At 46.4% G+C, this 18,840-nt stretch overlaps 1 protein-coding gene across 1 annotated transcript in view; it reads right to left on the bottom strand.

Moving 5' to 3' along the window:
* Window positions 1-18,840, bottom strand: part of C9H20orf194 (chromosome 9 C20orf194 homolog) — a 92,023-nt gene that overhangs the window by 21,414 nt on the left and 51,769 nt on the right. Inside the window, 9 exon segments of the mRNA XM_032224481.1 lie at window positions 77-114; window positions 1,508-1,633; window positions 8,024-8,182; window positions 9,184-9,272; window positions 10,554-10,671; window positions 11,804-11,879; window positions 11,882-11,901; window positions 12,708-12,796; window positions 13,448-13,594. Coding sequence (XP_032080372.1) covers window positions 77-114; window positions 1,508-1,633; window positions 8,024-8,182; window positions 9,184-9,272; window positions 10,554-10,671; window positions 11,804-11,879; window positions 11,882-11,901; window positions 12,708-12,796; window positions 13,448-13,594 — 862 coding nt within the window.

The following is an 18,840-nucleotide window of genomic DNA, read 5'->3' as shown; positions in this document are numbered from 1 at the left end:
GAGCATGCCACTGCAGGAACTTTGGGGAGTTTGTGCCAGTTCATCCCGACAAGCCAACTTTGGAGAAATAACTGACCTTGCGAACACTGGTCCAGAAACTTGGGGAAGAGAAACCTGAAGAAAAAAAAAGACAAGGATGAATGTGGGAATCTTCGTAGTAAGAACTTTTAGAGAAAGTTAAATCTGTGACAAGCTTGTTCTCGGGATTCAAATTCAATGACGTTCTGTGAGTGAACATACTTCTAGAACTTGGGTCTCCAACCTGGGCGACTTTAAGCCTGGAGGATTTCAACTCCCAGAATTCCCCAGCCTTGCGCTGGCTGGGGAATTCTGGGACTTGAAGTCCACACATCTTCAAATGACCAATGAGGAACATAGCTTTAATCATTTTCCCCCTGCGGGTAGTTTGCTGTGGTCTTTGAGGGCATGGAAGCCAACAGAGGTCCACATTTTATCCATTTTTGGGTAATCTCAGCCATTCTGGCCTAATTTGGGGAGGTCTCCAAATTGGCATCTTTAAGACGTGTGGACTTCAACTCTGTCTGGCTGAGGAATTCTGGGAGTTGAAGTCCACACGTCTTAAAATTGGGGACCTCTAGGTTAAGGCCTCAGGCTAGGAAGCAGGAGGCAAGAGTTTGTCTCACCTCAGCGATGGAAGCCAGATGGGGGTCTTTGAATCAATTGCTCTCTCTCTCTCTCTCTCTCTCTCTCCCTCTCTCTCTCTCAACCCAACCTACCTTACAGGGTTGTTGTGGGGAGAATAATAGTTGAACACGTTTGCCACCTTGAGTTGTTTGTAAAAAATAATAAAGATGGGATATTGATCTGGTCTAGGCTTCCCCACCAGCACGAAGCCGAGTCCTCGTCCCGATAAACCCCTCTTATTTAATTGACAGTGAATTCCTCTCCAGCAAAGACTTTCCTCTCCCACATTTCAAGAGAGTTCACAATTATCAGGCTTGGCGAGTGGCCAGGCCGAGATCTTTCAGATGCCGCAATATTTGGCAAGAATGCAGGAATGAACTAAGTGCCTCCTGCAAGCTCCACTCCCCTTTCGCTCCTCTTTTATGTCCTCTGGGAGGGGCCATTCACCGTCCACCTGTGGCCTTACTCCCAAGTTGACCTTGTGCCTTAGCTGTTCCCTTCGTCTGGCAGCTCTGTGCATGCGCACACTGGGAACAGGCTCCAGCTGTTCCTCTGCCTCACTGATGTCTGATGGAAGCTGATAACTGTCGGACGGCTCTGGCCTCCTCTCTGCTTCTGACACAGAGCCCTCATCAGATCCCTCCCCAGACTCCCGGACTGGCCCATCTTCCTCCCCAACCCTCCTCACTGTCCGAATCTGCTGCCTGCTCCGCTGGCGGACCACAACAGATACAAATAAATACATTAAATTAATAAAGGGCCGCCCTCCACAACAGTCTCAGTTTCTTATGAGGGGAAAATTAATTGCCCACACCTGGACCTGCTAGAAAAGGCACCTGGGCATGGAGATGGGGGGACATACCTGTGTTCCATGTAAGAGCTGAAGGGCTCGACACATGTTGTGACTGCGCCAATCACAAAGGAGGCCTTCACGTCTGCGTCCGGGTGAGTCTGAAGGGCCTGGACAACGTCAATCACGTCAGTGTATCTGCGGAGGACATCAAACAAAGTCAATTGGAGGAGGCGGGGGAAGAGCTGGATTCGCTTAACGACCGTGCAACTTGACTGAACAACTGAAGTGATTCCCTTAACAGCCATGGGGAGGGGGAGGGGGGAAGCTATAAAATCAGACGTGACTCATTTAACAACCACCTTGGGGAGTCTGGTTCACCCTGAGGTCGTACGTCGAGGATTACCTACCTGTACAGATGGTTCCTGGATTTACAACCGTTTGTTTAGCGACAAATGTTAAAATGGCTCTGAAAAAACGTGACTGTTTTTCACACTTACGACCCGTTCCTGTGATCACGTGATCAAAACTGAGACACTTGGCCACTGATTCCTGTTTATGACGGTTGCAGAGTCCTGCCACCACCCTTTGTAACCGCCTGACAAGCAAAGTCAATGGGGAAGCCATATTCACACAATAAGGGTGTTACTAAGAACTGCAGAGTGTTGTGGCCTATTGGCCACCGGCCCCTCCAGCAGCCAAGTCAGAGGAGGAGGAGGCGTGGGAGTCAGGGCCAGCTCAGAGGGGGAAGAGGGAATGGAGATGTCAGAGAGAGGGGGGGGGGGAGGCTGGGCTGTCCGTCAGCCCTCAGATGGAGAGTCAAGAGCCCCCAGGTCTGGAGGTGGCTGATGAGGAAGAGGAGGAACAGCTGGGTCCAGTGCCTGACGCACAGATATGCAGAAGGCAGAGGAGAGGAGAGCAGTGGAAATCTATGGGCTGGTCCTTGGGACGGAAGAGCCTCTGCTGCTAGCAAAGCCCCACTCTAGCTCTGGGGATAAAAGGCAGCGGGCGGAGATGAATAGATGTGGCAGAGGAGAGGAGAGCAGTGGAAATCTATGGGCTGGTCCTTGGGCTGGAAGAGCCACCGCTGCTAGCGAAGCCCCACTCTAGCTCTGGGGATAAAAGGCAGGGGGTGCAGAAGAACAGATGTGGCAGAGGAGAGGAGAGCAGTGGAAATCTATGGGCCGGTCCTTGGGCTGGAAGAGCCACCGTTGCTAGCGAAGCCCCACTCTAGCTCTGGGGATAAAAGGCAGGGGGCGGAGATGAATAAAAGTGGCAAACGACTATTCATCTCCCTGCCGGACAGACCTGCGGTGAGAGAGAAACTCTTTGCCGGAGCTGCCGGCGCTCCTAAGAAGGGAATAATTGATTTAAAATACAGAGGGTCTGTCGTGTTGGGGAGCTGGGCCAGAACATAGTGATTCACCGAGGCAAGAAAGATCGTAACCTGGGGCAAAACATAAAATATAGCCGCATAAAATTTGGGCTGCATCGTGGTCGTAAGTCAAGGACTCCTTATAGAAAGGACGGAAAACTCCCGCCCACAGGTGCAGCGATGGGAATCTGCTTAAATAAACGCATCTTAGTGGCATCTAGAAAGGGCCACTGAACTGCGATTGGATTTCTGGGCAAAAGTACCCGTGTTTGCTGGATCGACGGAGTTGAGATTGTGAATTTGCGAAGCCCAACTTTCTGCTCAGGGCAAGGGTCCAAATCACAGCATCCCCCCGACAGATGGCCGTCCAAACCTCCGACTGAACCTGTGCAGGGAAAGGTTAGCCCACCACGCTCAGGGTCACGGGCCCCACTGTCAAAATGGCTGTCACTGTGGGGAATTTTTAAAACATATATATCCTCTGCCACGTTGCTCTTAACTTCCCACCCGTGGCTGGTAGAGCAACCGAGGGCAGGTCGTAACCTCCTCCCGCGTCGACGCTCCTTTGAAAATGCCACCCGCTGCCCTCTCTCGGCCCTCGTTCCTCGTGGCTAAATCTGCCACCTCTCCACCGGTCGTTCTGGGGTAGGGTTTCATTTCTGATTCTGGTAGAAAAGAACGTGGGTGGCTCAGGGATGAACCACGATGCTTCCCCGAGCTTCCTTCTTTCCTTGCAGATGTTTCACGACCCAGCTAGGTAGCATCCTCAGGACTAGAAGGGAAGGAGCTTGCAGAGAGCAGGGGGGAGGAGCAGAGGGGGAAGAGGAGAAGGATTATGGGGTCCTTGATGCCCTCTCAGCTTAGTTGTTTTCTTGCAGACGTTTCAGGACCCAACTAGGTAACATCATCAGTGCTAGAAGGGGAGGAGTTTGCAGAGAGGAGGAGGAGGAGAAGAGGAGGGGGAAGAGGAGAGGGGGAACGGGAGGAGGACTGTGGGGTCCTTGGTGCTCTCTGAGCTTGGTGGTTTTCTTGCAGACGTTTCATGACCCAACTAGGTAACATCATCAGTGCTAGAAGGGGAGGAGTTTGCAGAGAGGAGGAGGAGGAGAAGAGGAGGGGGAAGAGGAGAGGGGGAACGGGAGGAGGGTTGTGGGGTCCTTGATGCTCTCTGAGCTTGGTTGTTTTCTTGCAGACGTTTCATTACCTGACTAGCTAATAACATCAGTTGCCTAACAGGGAGTGAGATTTACAGAGAGGAGGAGGAGGAGGAGGAGGAGGAGGAGGAGGAGGAGGAGGACGACGACGACTGTGGGTTCCTTGGTGCTCTCTGAGCTTCATTGTTTTCTTGCAGACGTTTCATGAACCAACTAGGTAACATCATCAGTGCTAGAAGGGGAGGAGTTTGCAGAGAGGAGGAGGAGGAGGAGGAGAAGAGGAGGGGGAAGAGGAGAGGGGGAACGGGAGGAGGATTGCGGGGTCCTTGATGCTCTCTGAGCTTGGCTGGTATTCTTGCAGACGTTTCATGACCCAACTAGGTAACATCATCAGTGCTAGAAGGGAGTGGGATTTGCAAGGAAGAGGAGGACGAGGCGGAAGATAACTGAGGGGTACTTGGTGCTCTCTGAACTAAGCGGTTTTCTTGCAGACATTTCATTACCCACCTAGATAACATCATCAACACTAGAAGGGAGTGGGGTTTGCAGAGAGGTCGACAACTGAGGGGTCCGTGGTGCTCTCTGAACTTGGTTGTCTTCTTGCAGACATTTCATTACCCAACTAGGTAACATCATCAGTGCTAGAAGGAAGTAGGATGGGCAGAGAGGAGGTGGAGGAGGAGGAGGAGTGGGTCCTTGGCGCTGGTGGCTTTCTTGCAGACATTCCATGATCAAACTACGTAACATCATCCATGCTAGAAGGGAGTGGGGTCTGCAGAGCGGAAGGGGAGAGGAGGAGGGGGACAATAGGATCCTTGGGGCTTTCTGAGCTCGGCTGTTTTCCTGCAAAGGTTTGGGGTTCAACTGAGATCGTTAAACCCAGGACAACTTGTTTTATTACTTCCTTGCAGTTCTCATTCGACCTCTTCCAGATGTGCTCCACTGCAACCCAGATACTGATTGGAGGGGAAGGAGAGGGCACTTTGGTCCAGCACATCTGGAAGGCCTCGCGTTGGGAATGGTCAAATAAAGGAGACCCTCCACATTCAAATGCCAGATGCCCCCACCCCACCCCTTGCCTCCCCCCCAGGGAAAAACGGTGGCCTTGAGGGATTGTTTGCAAGTTATCCCAAGGAATGCAAGCTGACTCAGCCTTCAGATTCTGGGTTATGGACCCAGAGAACCCCCCCACCCACCCCCCATCCCCAAAACGCAACCAGGAAGTCTCTTGCAATTTTTATTTATTTATTTATTGAGACACACTTTCCAGTAAATCAAAAATGGGCCGAGGAGGAGAAGAATATGGCCCCTTTTTTTTGGCGGTGGGGTGGGGGTGGGGGGGTTATTCCCTTGTGAAATCCATCTTTTTCCTTAGATGGGATACAGCTGCTGGATTTTGGGAAGATCTCCCAAAAAGTTTGCTCAGATCATCCCCGATCGCACAGGCTTTGCGAGCACGTCGATCACGGGAATACGTTTATGCCTGTGGTTATTTGGCTGCATCTGTCAAAGGCCCAACTCTCATTCTTAATTTCGCACTTTAGAATTTTGCCAAAAAGGCTATTTTGCCGTGAGGGGTGAACCTATGGCAGGCAGGCCACAGCTGCCATGAAGAGCCCTCCCTGTGGGCATGCGTGCCGTCGCCAGCTGCTTTTCTGGTATGCGCCGGCCAGCTTGTCTTCGTGGGCACCGGAGCGCCTGAAAACGGCCTGAAAAATGGCCAAAAAACTCAGGGTGTTTTCGGGCTGTTTCCCAGGCTGTTTTTAGGCCATTTGGGGGGCATTTTAAAGCTGCTTTTCGGGTTAAAAACGGCCTGAAAACAGTCCAAAAAAGGCCTCAAAACAGCCCCCCCAAAAAGGTCAAAAAACAGACATCCGTGCGTCAGCCAGCTGGTCTTCGTGGGCACCAGAGCGCCTGAAAATGGCCTGAAAAATGGCCAAAAATAGGCTGGTTTTAGGGCATTTGGGGGCTGTTTTCAGGCTGTTTTTTGGGGCCAAAAATGGCCTGAAAACAGCCCCCAAAAGGCCTCAAAACGGCCCCCAAAATGGCCAAAAAACTTGGTGCCAAAAAGGTTCACCGTCACTGGGCTATTGGTGGTGATGGTGATCCATTAAGTTCCACCCCGTTTCCAAAATTAGAAAGGCAAAAAAATAAAAGGCCCTTCCTAAAGACTTTCCAAGGTCTCTTTCATGCTAAACAAAACACGGAATAAATGCATACTTTGGACTTCGAGATTTCAAATAGTTTACACAATGCTCTGAAGGTTTCCACACTTAATACTGAATTCCCTTGGATTAAACAGTTCTTCCCTTGGGGAAGGAGATTCAAGACACTCCACCCAAGATACAATGCTGGCCACATCCTTTTTTTTTTTTTACTACTTATTTAGGGAATGTGATTTTAATCAAGAATAAGGCAGCTTGCTCCCCTCGAATAGCTTGGAACCGCTTACTAAAAAAACCACAATATATTTGTTATGTATATTAAAAGCCACTCGCTTATTATTAAACATCTTGTATTTCATAAACTATTCCTCCCCCACCCCCCTTTTCAAAGCTGCCTTGGTTAACTTGAAACAGAGCCCGTGTTTTTTGGGGAATGGATATATGTGTGGCAAAAGTATACAACCACAGCTGGGCTCAAAACTTCCGTGGCGAGGCGAGATATTTGTTAAGCGGGTTTTGCCCCATTTTATGACCTTCCTTGCCAAAGTTGTTAAGTGAATCACTGCAGTTGTTAAGTGGATCTGGTTCCCCTGTTGACTCTGCTTGTCAGAAGGTCGCAAAAGGGGATGAGAGAGAGAGAGAGAGAGAGAGAGAGAGAGAGAGGGAGAGACAGGGAGGGAGGGAGAGAGAAGATAAAGGTTTCTCTTGCACATAGGGGGCGGTGCTCATCTCCGTTTCAAAGCCGAAGAGCCAGCGCTGTCCGAAGATGTCTCCGTGGTCATGTGGCCGGCATGACTCAACGCCGAATGCGCACAGAACGGTGTTCCCTTCCCACCAAAGGTGGTTCCTATTTTTCTACTTGCATTTTTTACATACTTTTGAACTGCTAGATTGGCAGCAGCTGGGACAAGTAACGGGAGCTCACTCCGTCATACGGCACTAGGGATTTGAACCACTGAAATGCAGACCTTTCTCATCGAAAAGCTCAGCCTCTTAGCCACTGAGCTACCGTGTCCCTTTATAGATAGATATAGGTACAGGTATAGATATAGTTATAGATATGTAGATGTACATATAGATATATAGGTAGGTAGGTAGGTAGGTAGGTAGGTAGGTAGGTAGGTAGGTAGATAGATAGATAGATAGATAGATAGATAGATAGATAGATAGATAGATAGATAGATAGATAGATAGAGCGGGCTGATTGATAGTTGGATGGATGGATGGATGGATGGATGGATGGATAGATGATACATAAATAGAGATAAATAGAGATAGATAGGTAGATAGATAGGATAGATAGGATAGATATTGCTGAATGGTTGATAGTCAGATAGATAGATAGATAGATAGATAGATAGATAGATAGATAGATAGATAGATAGATAGATAGCTGATAGATTGATAGATAGAGCTGATTGATTGATAGTCATATACATTGTGTGTGTGTGTGTTTGTGTAGAGAGAGAGAGAGAAAGAGAGAGAGAGAGGGAGAGAGGGAGAGAGAACTGATAGATAGAGATAGATAGATAGATAGATAGATAGATAGATAGATAGATAGATAGATAGATAGATAAAGAGGCAAGCAGGAAGATACGCAACCTTCTCAGTCCAGTTCCAAAAATCAAAGGGAAAGCTGGATTTGCTTAATGACCGCACAACTCACTTAACATCTGCAGTGATTTGCTTAACAACCGTGGCCAAAACGACTGTAAAATTTGACATCACTCACTTAACAACCCCTCTGCTTAGCAGTGGACATTCTATTTCCAAGTGTTAAGTCAAGGACCAGCTGTATAAAACCAATTCAACCTTCAACAGTGAAGTGAGGATGGGTATATTTAAAACAAAAACAAAAACCCACAACCCTGGTAGGGTGGGTGAAACTTCTTACCCTTGAAGGACCACCAGGAGCCTCATTTTCTTCCGGTGATAAGCAGAAGGCCGGCTGCTTCGGCTGTGCTGAGATTCAAGGACCCCGGAGAGGTACTTCTGGAAGTGGGCAGCGCTGAAGCATTCAGGACTGTCCATGGTTTGGCGATAAACAAGCCACCTTAAAGGAAGGAAGATGGTTTATTTGCTGCGCTCACCCGAGCCTGCTCCACTCCTCAACCCAAACTGTCAAAACAGGAGCACGGCAAATACGAACTTGGCTTCCAGAGACAAGAATTATTTGCAGCTCGGAGTTGTGGGTCTTTGGTACTCTCTAAGCTTGGTAGTTTTCCTGCAAACGTTTCATGACCCAACTAGGTAACATCATCAGTGCTAGAAGGGAGTGGGGTTTATGGAGGAGGAGGAGGAGGACTGTGGGATTCTTGGTGGTCTTTGAGCTTGGGGGTTTTCTTGCGGATGTTTCATGACCCAACTAGGAAACATCATCAGTGCTAGCAGGCAGTGGGGCTTGCAGGGAGGAGGAGGAGGAGGAGGAGGAGGAAAAGCAATATGTGGTCCTTGGTGCTGTCTGAATTTTGGTTGTTTCCTTGCAGACGTTTCATTACCAAACTAGGTAACATCACCAGTGCTAGAAGGGAGTGAGGTTGGCAGAGAGGAGGAGGAGGAGGAGGAGGAGGAGGAGGAGGAGGAGAACAATGATTGTGAGGTCCTTTATGCTAGCTGAATTCAGTAGATTTCTTGCAGAAGTTTCATTAACCAACTGGATAACCTCATTAGCACTGATGATGTTAACTAGATGGGTGATGAAACGTCTGCAAGAAAACCACTGAGCTTCGAGAGCACCATGGTCTCCACCACAAGATGGTTTATCTGAAAGATTTCTGCCAACCGAATAGTCTCTCTATAGATGGGACTTCTACATGTAACGGGGCCTACAGTGATCAGAGTTCCCGTTTTCAAGCTGGCCGAGAGATACAATCCCGACATTTCTTAAGCTGGAGAAGTAGACATGCTTATATTTTGCACAATGTTTGGGAACAACTGTCCCTTTTGGGAGATCTGTCGGATGGCACAATGTGCTAAGACTGGCCAGGGTTTCAGCTGAATGTAACTTTTAATCAACCACCAAGAAAGGACAAAAAATAAAATGGTTCTACCAACCTTCCATATTCTTTGTTAAACGTGACCAAGAATGAGCATAATTCACTTGATTGGCATCCAGGAAGACCCGTCAAGATAGTAATGACCACCTCAAAAGAGAAAGGAGTGTTAAGATTATGAAATTGTCGTACTTTGGGGGGGGGAATAGTTATGGACTATCGCGATTTAGGATCAGGACTCAGATTCTAAATCTGAAGAATGTTTGAATGTTTATTTTATTTATATGCCGCCCTTTTCCCCCGAAGGGGACTCAGGGCGGCTCACAACTCAACTAAGGGAGGGGGATACAGACAAAAATTAAAAACAACGCGCAACAATACATAATTTAAAACACACAACAGTCATACCATTCGAGAAGGGGGTAGAAGCTTTTTAGCCCCAGGCCTGTCGGAATAGCCAGGTTTTGAGGGCTTTGCGGAAGGTCTGGAGGGTGGTGAGGGTTCGAATCTCCACGGGGAGATCGTTCCAGAGGGTCGGAGCAGCCACAGAGAAGGTTCTCCTCCGAGTAGTCGCCAGTCGACACTGGCCGGCGGATGGAATTCGGAGGAGGCCTAATCTGTGGGATCTAATCGGTCTAGAGGAGGTAATTGGCAGAATCTGCTCCAGCTGAACCGGTGGAATATCCGTCTCAAGGAGACACCAAGCCACGAGGCTGATCAAAAACAGTGGCACTGGGACTGCTGAAACAGTCGGATGAAGATGAGGTCTTAGTGCTGCGCACGGGTAGAGAATAAAATCTCTTGATCTGCCTCCTGATTTAAGAGGCAGCTGTGACTCATATTCCTTTTGCTGGAAGCAACAACTGAACCCCAGCGCCCGCCTGATGTTCCTGTGAATCCTGTTCACCAAAGAAACCTTGGACTTCTGACCTCTGGATTGGCCAATAATCCTGATCCTGCTCTTGGAAGCTTGGACTGATTTTTGGACTATTCTTCTGCGTGCTCCTATTTAAAAGCCAATCATTCAAACAAGCGTCTGAGACTCTTTCCTGGCCTGAATTCTTTTGTTATCTCGTGACCTTGAATTAACTGAATTACCACTGCAACCGTGTATGAGTCAGTAGTTGAAACCAGAAGGACAGAGAGGGGAATGTTGTAAATCGTGAAGATGTGACTAAAGACACTGCCATCATCCATAAATGCAGGCCAACTCCCAAGTGCTCAAAACACTATCATGTGGGGGGGGGGACGGGTGCAGAGATCCAAATTTCAAATCTGGGTGGTACGTATCTTTTGGGGGATTCATCGTAATTTTTAATAGTCACTCAGTGACCGGTTGTAAATCAAGGACTATCTGTATAGCCAAAGTGGACGAAGCAAACAGCAACTTGGAAGTAAAAAACAATGCATGATTTATAATGACGACCTTACCTTATCATTCTCCTTCTCATTATTAGGAATGTCCTCAGTCTGCTGCAGAAGCACCGGCAGATGCAACCTCATCACTGGTTCTTGGCTGACGCTACTGATAGTAAAGTGCTGTAGAAAACTTTGAAGGAATAAATGTAGTCAGAATCACTCCACTTCACTGTCCTCATCACATTCAGTCTATTTGCATTTTTGGAGATGCCCTGAAGGGAATTCTCTGAAGACCTGCTTTATGTCCATGTAGACCAGCCAAGATGGAGCTGAGAACTATCTGAGAAGGTTCAGGTTCTAATGACTTTGTCCAACCGAAGTTTCTCAACCTTGGCGACTTGGGTGGACTTCAATTCCCAGAATTCTCCAGCCAGTTGAACTCTGGGAAGTCCACCTATTTTCAAGGTGCCAAGATTGAGAAACACTGGCCCAACCCAAACACGGAGCGCCTAGTCAACCCTGACTGATCATTAAGAAGCTCGCCTAGCAGATCTCCTTAATATTTGAATGAGAGGTGATCTGGGAATCTCAGTGTTGAAGAAGTTAGAAAGTACGGGGAAAGCAAATCATGGCAAAACAACTCCACGTCTTTTGCAAAAAAATCTATCTGGGTTTTGGAGTTAACTCAACTAAAGGAAATTTTATTTGTTACAACCTCAGAAAATTCCCACTCATTCAATGAAAGAGACCTTTACACAGCATAGTCAGGGATCTTGTTTGTTAAGTACAGCGTCTAAATATTCCCAAAAGAAGGCCCAATGACAAGGATTTCCCAAACGTGCTTTTTTTCCCTGGAGTTTCTTTCCCCCACTCCTCTGAAAATATTTTACTTCTGACCCAAGAAGCTTCTTCAGTTCTTCAGAAGGGAAGCAAAATGTTTTCAAAAGGAAAGCCAAGAAAATCCAGTTGTCTTTTGGTGAAAGCACCTTTGGGAAAATTATGATCTGGATGATCGAGATTTTCTCCATAGATCAGTGTTTCTCAACAACTCTGGCAACTTTAGAGGCGTGGACTTCAACTCCCAGAATTCTCTAGCCAGTACAGTGGCTGGGGAATTCTAGGAGTTGAAGTCCACGTCTCTTAAAGTTGCCAAGGTTGAGAAACATTGCCATAGACAATGGCAAGGATACTGGGAATGGCAGCTGAGCAATGGTGGGAGGGCCAGGATGACCTACCCATCATACAATTAAGCATGACACAGCTCGACTTCCGTGGGATGATCGGATTTGCCTCAGAACAAAGGAATTATGGGAAACTCTTACCTGGCCAGATCTGGGAGGCTGGTAAGGAGTCTCACTTGGTTCCATCGTTCTCCAGCAGGATAGGATAAGACCTCAAGAGCTTCTGCATGTTGGAATGTCTAAAAGAAGGACACTAATGAATTGTTTAGCCCTTACAACTCATGTCAACACAAAAGTGTAAAGACACAATTAGGTCTCGGTGTCTTAAACCAGGGGTGTCCAACCTTGGCCACTTTAAAGACTTGTGGACTTTTAACTCCCACAATTCCCCAACTAGCATAGCTGGCTGGGAACTTCTGGAAGTTGAAAGTCCACAGGTCTTAAAATTGGCTGGCTGAGGAATTCTGGGAGCTGAAGTCTTTAGGTCTTAAAGTTGCCTGGCTGAGGAATTATGGGAGCTGAAGTCCATGGGTCTTAAAATTAGTTGGCTGAGGAATTCTGGGAGCTGAAGTCCATGGGTCTTAAAATTAGTTGGCTGAGGAATTCTGGGAGCTGAAGTCCATGGGCCTTAAAGTTGACTGGCTGAGGAATTCTGGGAGCTGAAGTCCATGGTTCTTAAAATTGGCTGGCTGAGGAATTCTGGGAGCTGAAATCTATAGATCTTAAAATTGGCTGGTTGAGGAATTATGGCAGCTGAAGTCCACGGATCTTAAAATTGGCTGGCTGAGGAATTCTGGGAGCTGAAGTCCATGGGCCTTAAAGTTGACTGGCTGAGGAATTCTGGGAGCTGAAGTCCATGGGTCTTAACGTGGCCAAGATTGGACACCCCTGCCTTAAATACTAACATTCAACATCAGGTAAGCCTACAAGAACATCAGGTCTTTTATCTCAACTCTGTTCACACAGATCCTCCCCCCGTCCCTCCACTTTCTCTTCAATGCTGCTTGTGCAATACAAGAATTGGAATAAAAAGCCACCAGCTTACAATCTTTCCTGTTCTGCAGACAGAGAATCGTCCTGGATCATTTTCAACGTGACTCCCGTATTTCCCTGCTGTTGCCAGGCGGAAAAGACCTACAATGACAAAGAAGGCCTAACTTACACAATTTCACGAGGCATAGGTAAAGGTTCCCCTCGCACATATGTGCTAGTCATTCCCGACACTAGGGGACGGTGCTCATCTCCGTTTCAAAGCCAGCGCTGTCCGAAGACGTCTCCGTGGTCATGTGGCCGGCATGACTCAACGCCGAAGGCGCATGGAACACTGTTCCCTTCCCACCAAAGGTGGTCCCTATTTTTCTACTTGCATTTTTTATGAGCTTTCGAACTGCTAGGTTGGCAGAAGCCGGGACAAATCATGGGAGTTTACTGTGTTATGCGGCGCTAGGGATTCGAACCGACAACTGATTGACAAGCTCAGCATCTTAGCCGCTGAGCCACCACATCCCTAAAATGCTGGGTACCAAAATGCAATTAAAAATTCTCTCTGTCGGTATCCTTTAATCACTGTGAATTGTGCTTCCTGATATTGCTCTGCTAATCGATGAGGCGAGAGGCCAATCAACACGCCTGATAATTAGGGGATTAGCAGAGCACAAGGCATGCCCGCATCCTCTCTCCATTCTGCCGGGACGGCGAGCAAGTACCCCCCGTTGGTCTCCTCTCGGCTGAAGCGAAGGAGAGGCGTTTGCACATAAACCGAACCCAGAGCACGGCAGACCTTACCTGGGAATAGAAAGCTTTATAAAGGGCCGACTTTGGGAAAACTGCAATCATCAGGAGGTTGTTTGGGGTGTGGAGCTGGACTGGCAGATGAGGAAGCAGAGAAGGCTTGTGTTGTACAAAAAGTGCAGCAACCACACTGGTGGAATCCTAAAACACAAAGGAGAAGAAGAAATGGGGGGGGGGGGAACTTAATGGGTAGACCAGGGGTGACCAAAACTGGGAACTTTCACACTTGTGGAGTTGAAGTCCACAAGTCTTATAGTTCCCAAGTTTAGACACCCCTGGGGTAGAGATTTTGATCTAAATTAAGCAAGGAGGAAGTTTACAATCCCTCTAAGTCAATGGTTCCCAAACTTGGCAACTTTAAGACTTGTGGACTTCAACTCCCAGAATTCTCCAGCCAGCAGAGCTCTGGCAACTTTAAGACTTGTGGACTTCAACTCCCAGAATTCTCCAGCCAGCAGAGCTCTGCTGGCTGGAGAATTCTGGGAGTTGAAGTCCACAAGTCTTAAAGTTGCCAAGTTTGGGAACCACTGCTCTAAGTTGTGTTAAGTCGATGTTCCATGGCTCTGAAGCCAGGAAAACAGCATTGTAATTTGCTGGTTTTAAGGCGCAGGATAGATAGAAGTCAAGATTGAAAATAGCCAGGAAAGGAAGAAGAATAGTGCTGTGTCTTAACCAAGGGCCGCCCAGGTGTACCAGGACTATAAATCCTAGCATTCCCAGCCAACATGGGAACTGTAGCACCAGCACAGTTGGAAAATAACAGCAGGGCAAAGTCAGACTAAAAATCTGGCTTGCTCAACTAACGAAGGTTGTGTTTTTGAGCCAGTGTGAAGAATTCTGGAGCAAAGGAACTCAATGTTACACTATGTTTTATTTATACACTACACATTGTTGAGTCCGTCATTTGTACCTCCATAACTGTCTGGTTTGATTCTGCAACCCAACAAGACAGACAGGGACTTCAGAAGAGAATCAGAACTGCAGAAGAAACAATGGCTGCCAACCTGCCTTCCATTGAGGATCTGCACGCTGCATGAGTCAAAAAGAGGGCTGTGAAAATATCTACAGACCCCTCGCATCCTGGACATAAATTGTTTCAACTCCTACCCTCAAAACGATGCTATAGAGCACTGCACACCAAGACAACTAGACACAAGGACAGTTTTCCCCCGAATGCCATCACTCTGCTTAACAACTAATTCCCACAACACTGTCAAATTATCTACTAAGACTGTATTACTATTATTCTTCTCTTCCTTCCTGGTACCTATCTTTTTTCACTTATGACTATAACCATGTTGCCTGTATCTTTAAAATGTATATTGTTTTGTTTCCTAATATAATTTGATTGCTTATTGGTAACCTATGACTATCATTAAGTGTTGTATCTTATGATTCTTGATGAATGTATTCTTTTCCAATTTTTCTTTATGTACACAGAGAGCATCTGCACCAAAGACAAATTTCTTGTGTGTCCAATCACACTTGGCCAATAAAGAAATTTAATCTAATCTAATGTATTCTACTCCATTCCATTCCATTCTTTTCTATTCTATTTTCTCTATTCCTTATTCTATTCTATTCTACTCTATTCTACTCTATTCTCTATCCTCTATTCCTTATTCTATTCTATTCTATTCTATTCCATTCCATTCCATTCTTTTCTATTCTATTTTCTCTATTCCTTATTCTATTCTATTCTACTCTATTCTCTATCTTCTATTCCCTATTCTATTCCATTCCATTCTTTTCTATTCTATTTTCTCTATTTCTTATTCTATTCTACCCTAATATCTATCCTCTATTTCTTATTCTATTCTATTCTACTCTATTCTATTCTACTCTATTCTTTATCTTCTATTCCCTATTCTATTCTATTCCATTCTTTTCTATTCTCTCTATTCCTTATTCTATTCTATTCTACTCTACTCTATTCTATTCTTTTCTATTCTACTCTACTCTACTCTCTATTCCCTATTCCTATTCTATTCGCTGGTTTTCTTGTAGACATTTCACTACCGAACTAGGTAACATAATCAGCACTAGAAGGAGGTGGGGCTTGCAAGGAGGAGGAGGAGGGCTATATAGTCCTTTAGCACCTCTAAACTTGCTGGTTTCCTTGCAGACATTTCACTACCCAACTATTCGTGCCCAACTCATGTATTGAGGAGCCTTGGCCAATAAACCTAGTTGGCTGGAGCCCGGCATCTTTTCCTCCATGCCTCCCCCAATGTAAAAAAAGCAAACAAACAAACAGAGGAGGCCAAGGAAGAGAAAAAACACACCCTTGTGTACTCATTTCCATGGAAACCAAGCCTTCTTATCCTTTTCCCTTTTCGACCGATGTCCGCAACGGCTGCCCCGTTCTTGCCCGCTTTGTGTTATTTTTAGCTGTGCAGCCTCACCCCAGGCCTCGCTCGCGAAAACAATACAAATTCCCTTTCAAGGTTTTTTTTTGCTTTGGACGAAAAATAAAAATAGAAAAAAAATACCTGGCTACGTTTCAGGAGTGACTAGAGGGTCCCCATAAATAGCCTGCAGGGAGGTTTTTTTTTGTTTTGTTTTTTTACTGAAAATGAAGATTTTGAAAGCGAAGAATAACCAAAAAGGAGGTCAAGACCCAGCTGGGTGGTTTTTTTTTTTGCAAGGCTTACAAAAGAGGAGAGAAAAGAGAGTGGGAAAAGAGAGATAAGAAAGAGAAGAGAGAGAGAAGAGAAAGAGAGTGATGAGAGTGAAAGGAGAAAAAAGAGATGAGAGAGAGAGAAATGAGAGTGAGAGGAGAGTTGGAGGAAAGAGAGAAAAGAGAGATGAGAGAAAGCAGAGAGAAAAAAGGGAGAGTTGAGAAAGAGAGATGAAAGAGAGGAAAGAGAAAGCTGAGAGAGATATGAGTGATAAGAGAGAGAGAGAAAAGAGAGAGTGGGAAAAGAGAGATGAGAAAGGGAGAGATAAGAAAGAGATGAGAGAGAGAGAGAAAAGAGAGAAAGAGAGTGACGAGAGTGAGAGGAGAGAAAAGAGATGAGAGAGAAATGAGAGTGAGAGGAGAGTGAGAGGAAAGAGAGATGAGAGAGAGAGAAGAGAGAAATAGAGTGATGAGAGAGGAGAGAAAAGAGATGAGAGATGAGAGAGAGAGAAAAGAGAGAGTGGGAAAAGAGAGATGAGAAAGGGAGAGATAAGAAAGAGATGAGAGAGAGAGAGAGAAAAGAGAGAAAGAGAGTGAGAGGAGAGAAAAGAGATGAGAGAGAGAAATGAGAGTGAGAGGAGAGTGAGAGGAAAGAAAGAGAAGAGATGAGAGAGAGTGAGAGATAAAAAAGAGAAAGAGAGTGATGAGAGTGAGAGGAGAGAAAAGAGATGAAAGAGAAATGAGAGTGAGAGAGTGAGAGGAAAGAGATGAGAGAAGAGATGAGAGAGAGGAGAGAGAGAGAGAGAAGAGAGAGTGATGAGAATGAGGAGAGAAAAGAGATAAGAGAGAGAGAGAAATGAGAGTGAGAGGAGAGTGAGAGGAGAGAGAGAAAAGAAGAGAGAGAGAAAAGAGAGATGAGAGAAAGATGAGAGAGAGAGATGGGAGAGAGATGAGAGAGAAAAAAGGGAGAGCTGAGAAATAGCAATAGCAGTAGACTTATATACCGCTTAATAGGGCTTTCAGCCCTCTCTAAGCGGTTTACAGAGTCAGCATATTGCCCCCAACAATCTGGGTCCTCATTTTACCCACCTCGGAAGGATGGAAGGCTGAGTCAACCCTGAGCCGGTGAGATTTGAACCGCTGAACTGCTGATCTAGCAGTAGCCTGCAGTGCTGCATTTAACCACTGCACCACCATCACCTCAGAAAGAGAGATGAAAGAGAGAAGAGAGAAAGCTGAGAGAGATATGAGTGATAAGAGAGAGAGAAAGGAGAGAGAGAAAATTGATGAGAGAGGAGAGAGAGAGGAGAGAGAGAGAAAGGAGAGATGATCTGAGAGAAAGAGAGGAGAAAGGGGGAAAATCCACAAAAGCTTTGGCTTCGGGGTTGTTGTTGTTGTTGTTTTGCAGATTTAATCAGAGCGAACAGGCCCTTCGCAGAGAAGAAAGGTTAGTTGTGGGGAAAAACCCCAGAGGGCAAAGAGAGACATTTCTCCCCCCACGACTCTTTGCGGCACAGATGAGGTCTGCTAAGATGGCAGCCGCGGGCCCTTCCGTGATCCGCTGGCTGGCTGTGTTTGAGAATTTGGCGTGCGGCACTGCGTTGTTGGGCTCTTGGGCTAAAGAGGGGGAGCAGGGGGGTATTAATGGTGTTTTGATCATAAGGTGAGGAAGAGGAGGAGACGATTTGGGGGCATTTTGGAGAGTAGAAGTGGAGAATGGGGAAGGACCACGAGGGTCAGCTAGTTTGGTGGGTTTCAAACGTGGCAACTTTTAAGCGGGGTGGGCTTCAAGAATTCCCCAGTCAGCTACACACAAACACAGGCACATTTATGTGTGTGTTCTCTCTTTCTCTCACACACATCTCACTCAGACATCTCTCTCACACAATCAGATATGTGTCTCTCAAAACATATCTCTCTTTCTCTCTCACAAACACACATCTCTGTCTCTCACACACATACACACCCCTCTTTCCCACACATTTGCACACAAACACACAGGTCTCTCTCTCTGACACTTTTCTCACACACAAACATCCACGTCTCTTACACGCACATGCATACGTGCACCTCTCTCACACACAAACATCTCTTACACAGTCTGTCTTGCAGAGAAACACACCTTTCTCATATACACACACAAACACACATCTCTCTCCAACACAAACTCACACATCTCTCTCATACACAATCTTTCCCACAGACACATCTTTCCCACAAACACACACCCACATCTCTTTCACACAGAGACAACTCTCTCACAAACATGTGTTTCTCTCACATACCCAACTCTCACAAACATCTCTCTTCCTCACATCTCTCTCACACAAACATCTGTCTCTCTCTCTCTCTCACACATACACACAAACACCTCAAGTCTTTCTCTCACACCCCTCACAAACACCTCACACACAATCCTTCTCTCACACGCATCTCAAACACCTCAAGTATTTCTCACACACCTCACAAACACCTCACACACAACCCTTTTCTCATACGCATCTCACGCAGAAACACCTCAAGTCTTTCTCTCACACACCTCACAAACACCTCACACACACTCCTTCTCACACACGCATCTCACACAGAAACATCTCAAGTCTTTCTCTCACACCCCTCACAAACACCTCACACACAATCCTCTCACACGCATCTCACATAGAAACATCTCACATTCTCTCTCTCTCTCTCTTACACACACACACACACACAAACACAATCTGACTCATTGTCTGTGTCTGTCTGTCTGTCTCTCTCTCTCTCTCTC

The sequence above is a fragment of the Thamnophis elegans genome, chromosome 9 (assembly GCF_009769535.1).
Source record: "Thamnophis elegans isolate rThaEle1 chromosome 9, rThaEle1.pri, whole genome shotgun sequence".
Classification (NCBI taxonomy): domain Eukaryota; kingdom Metazoa; phylum Chordata; class Lepidosauria; order Squamata; family Colubridae; genus Thamnophis; species Thamnophis elegans.
The sequence above is the reverse complement of the archived record's forward strand: the minus strand, read 5'-3'. Positions and strand labels throughout refer to the sequence as shown.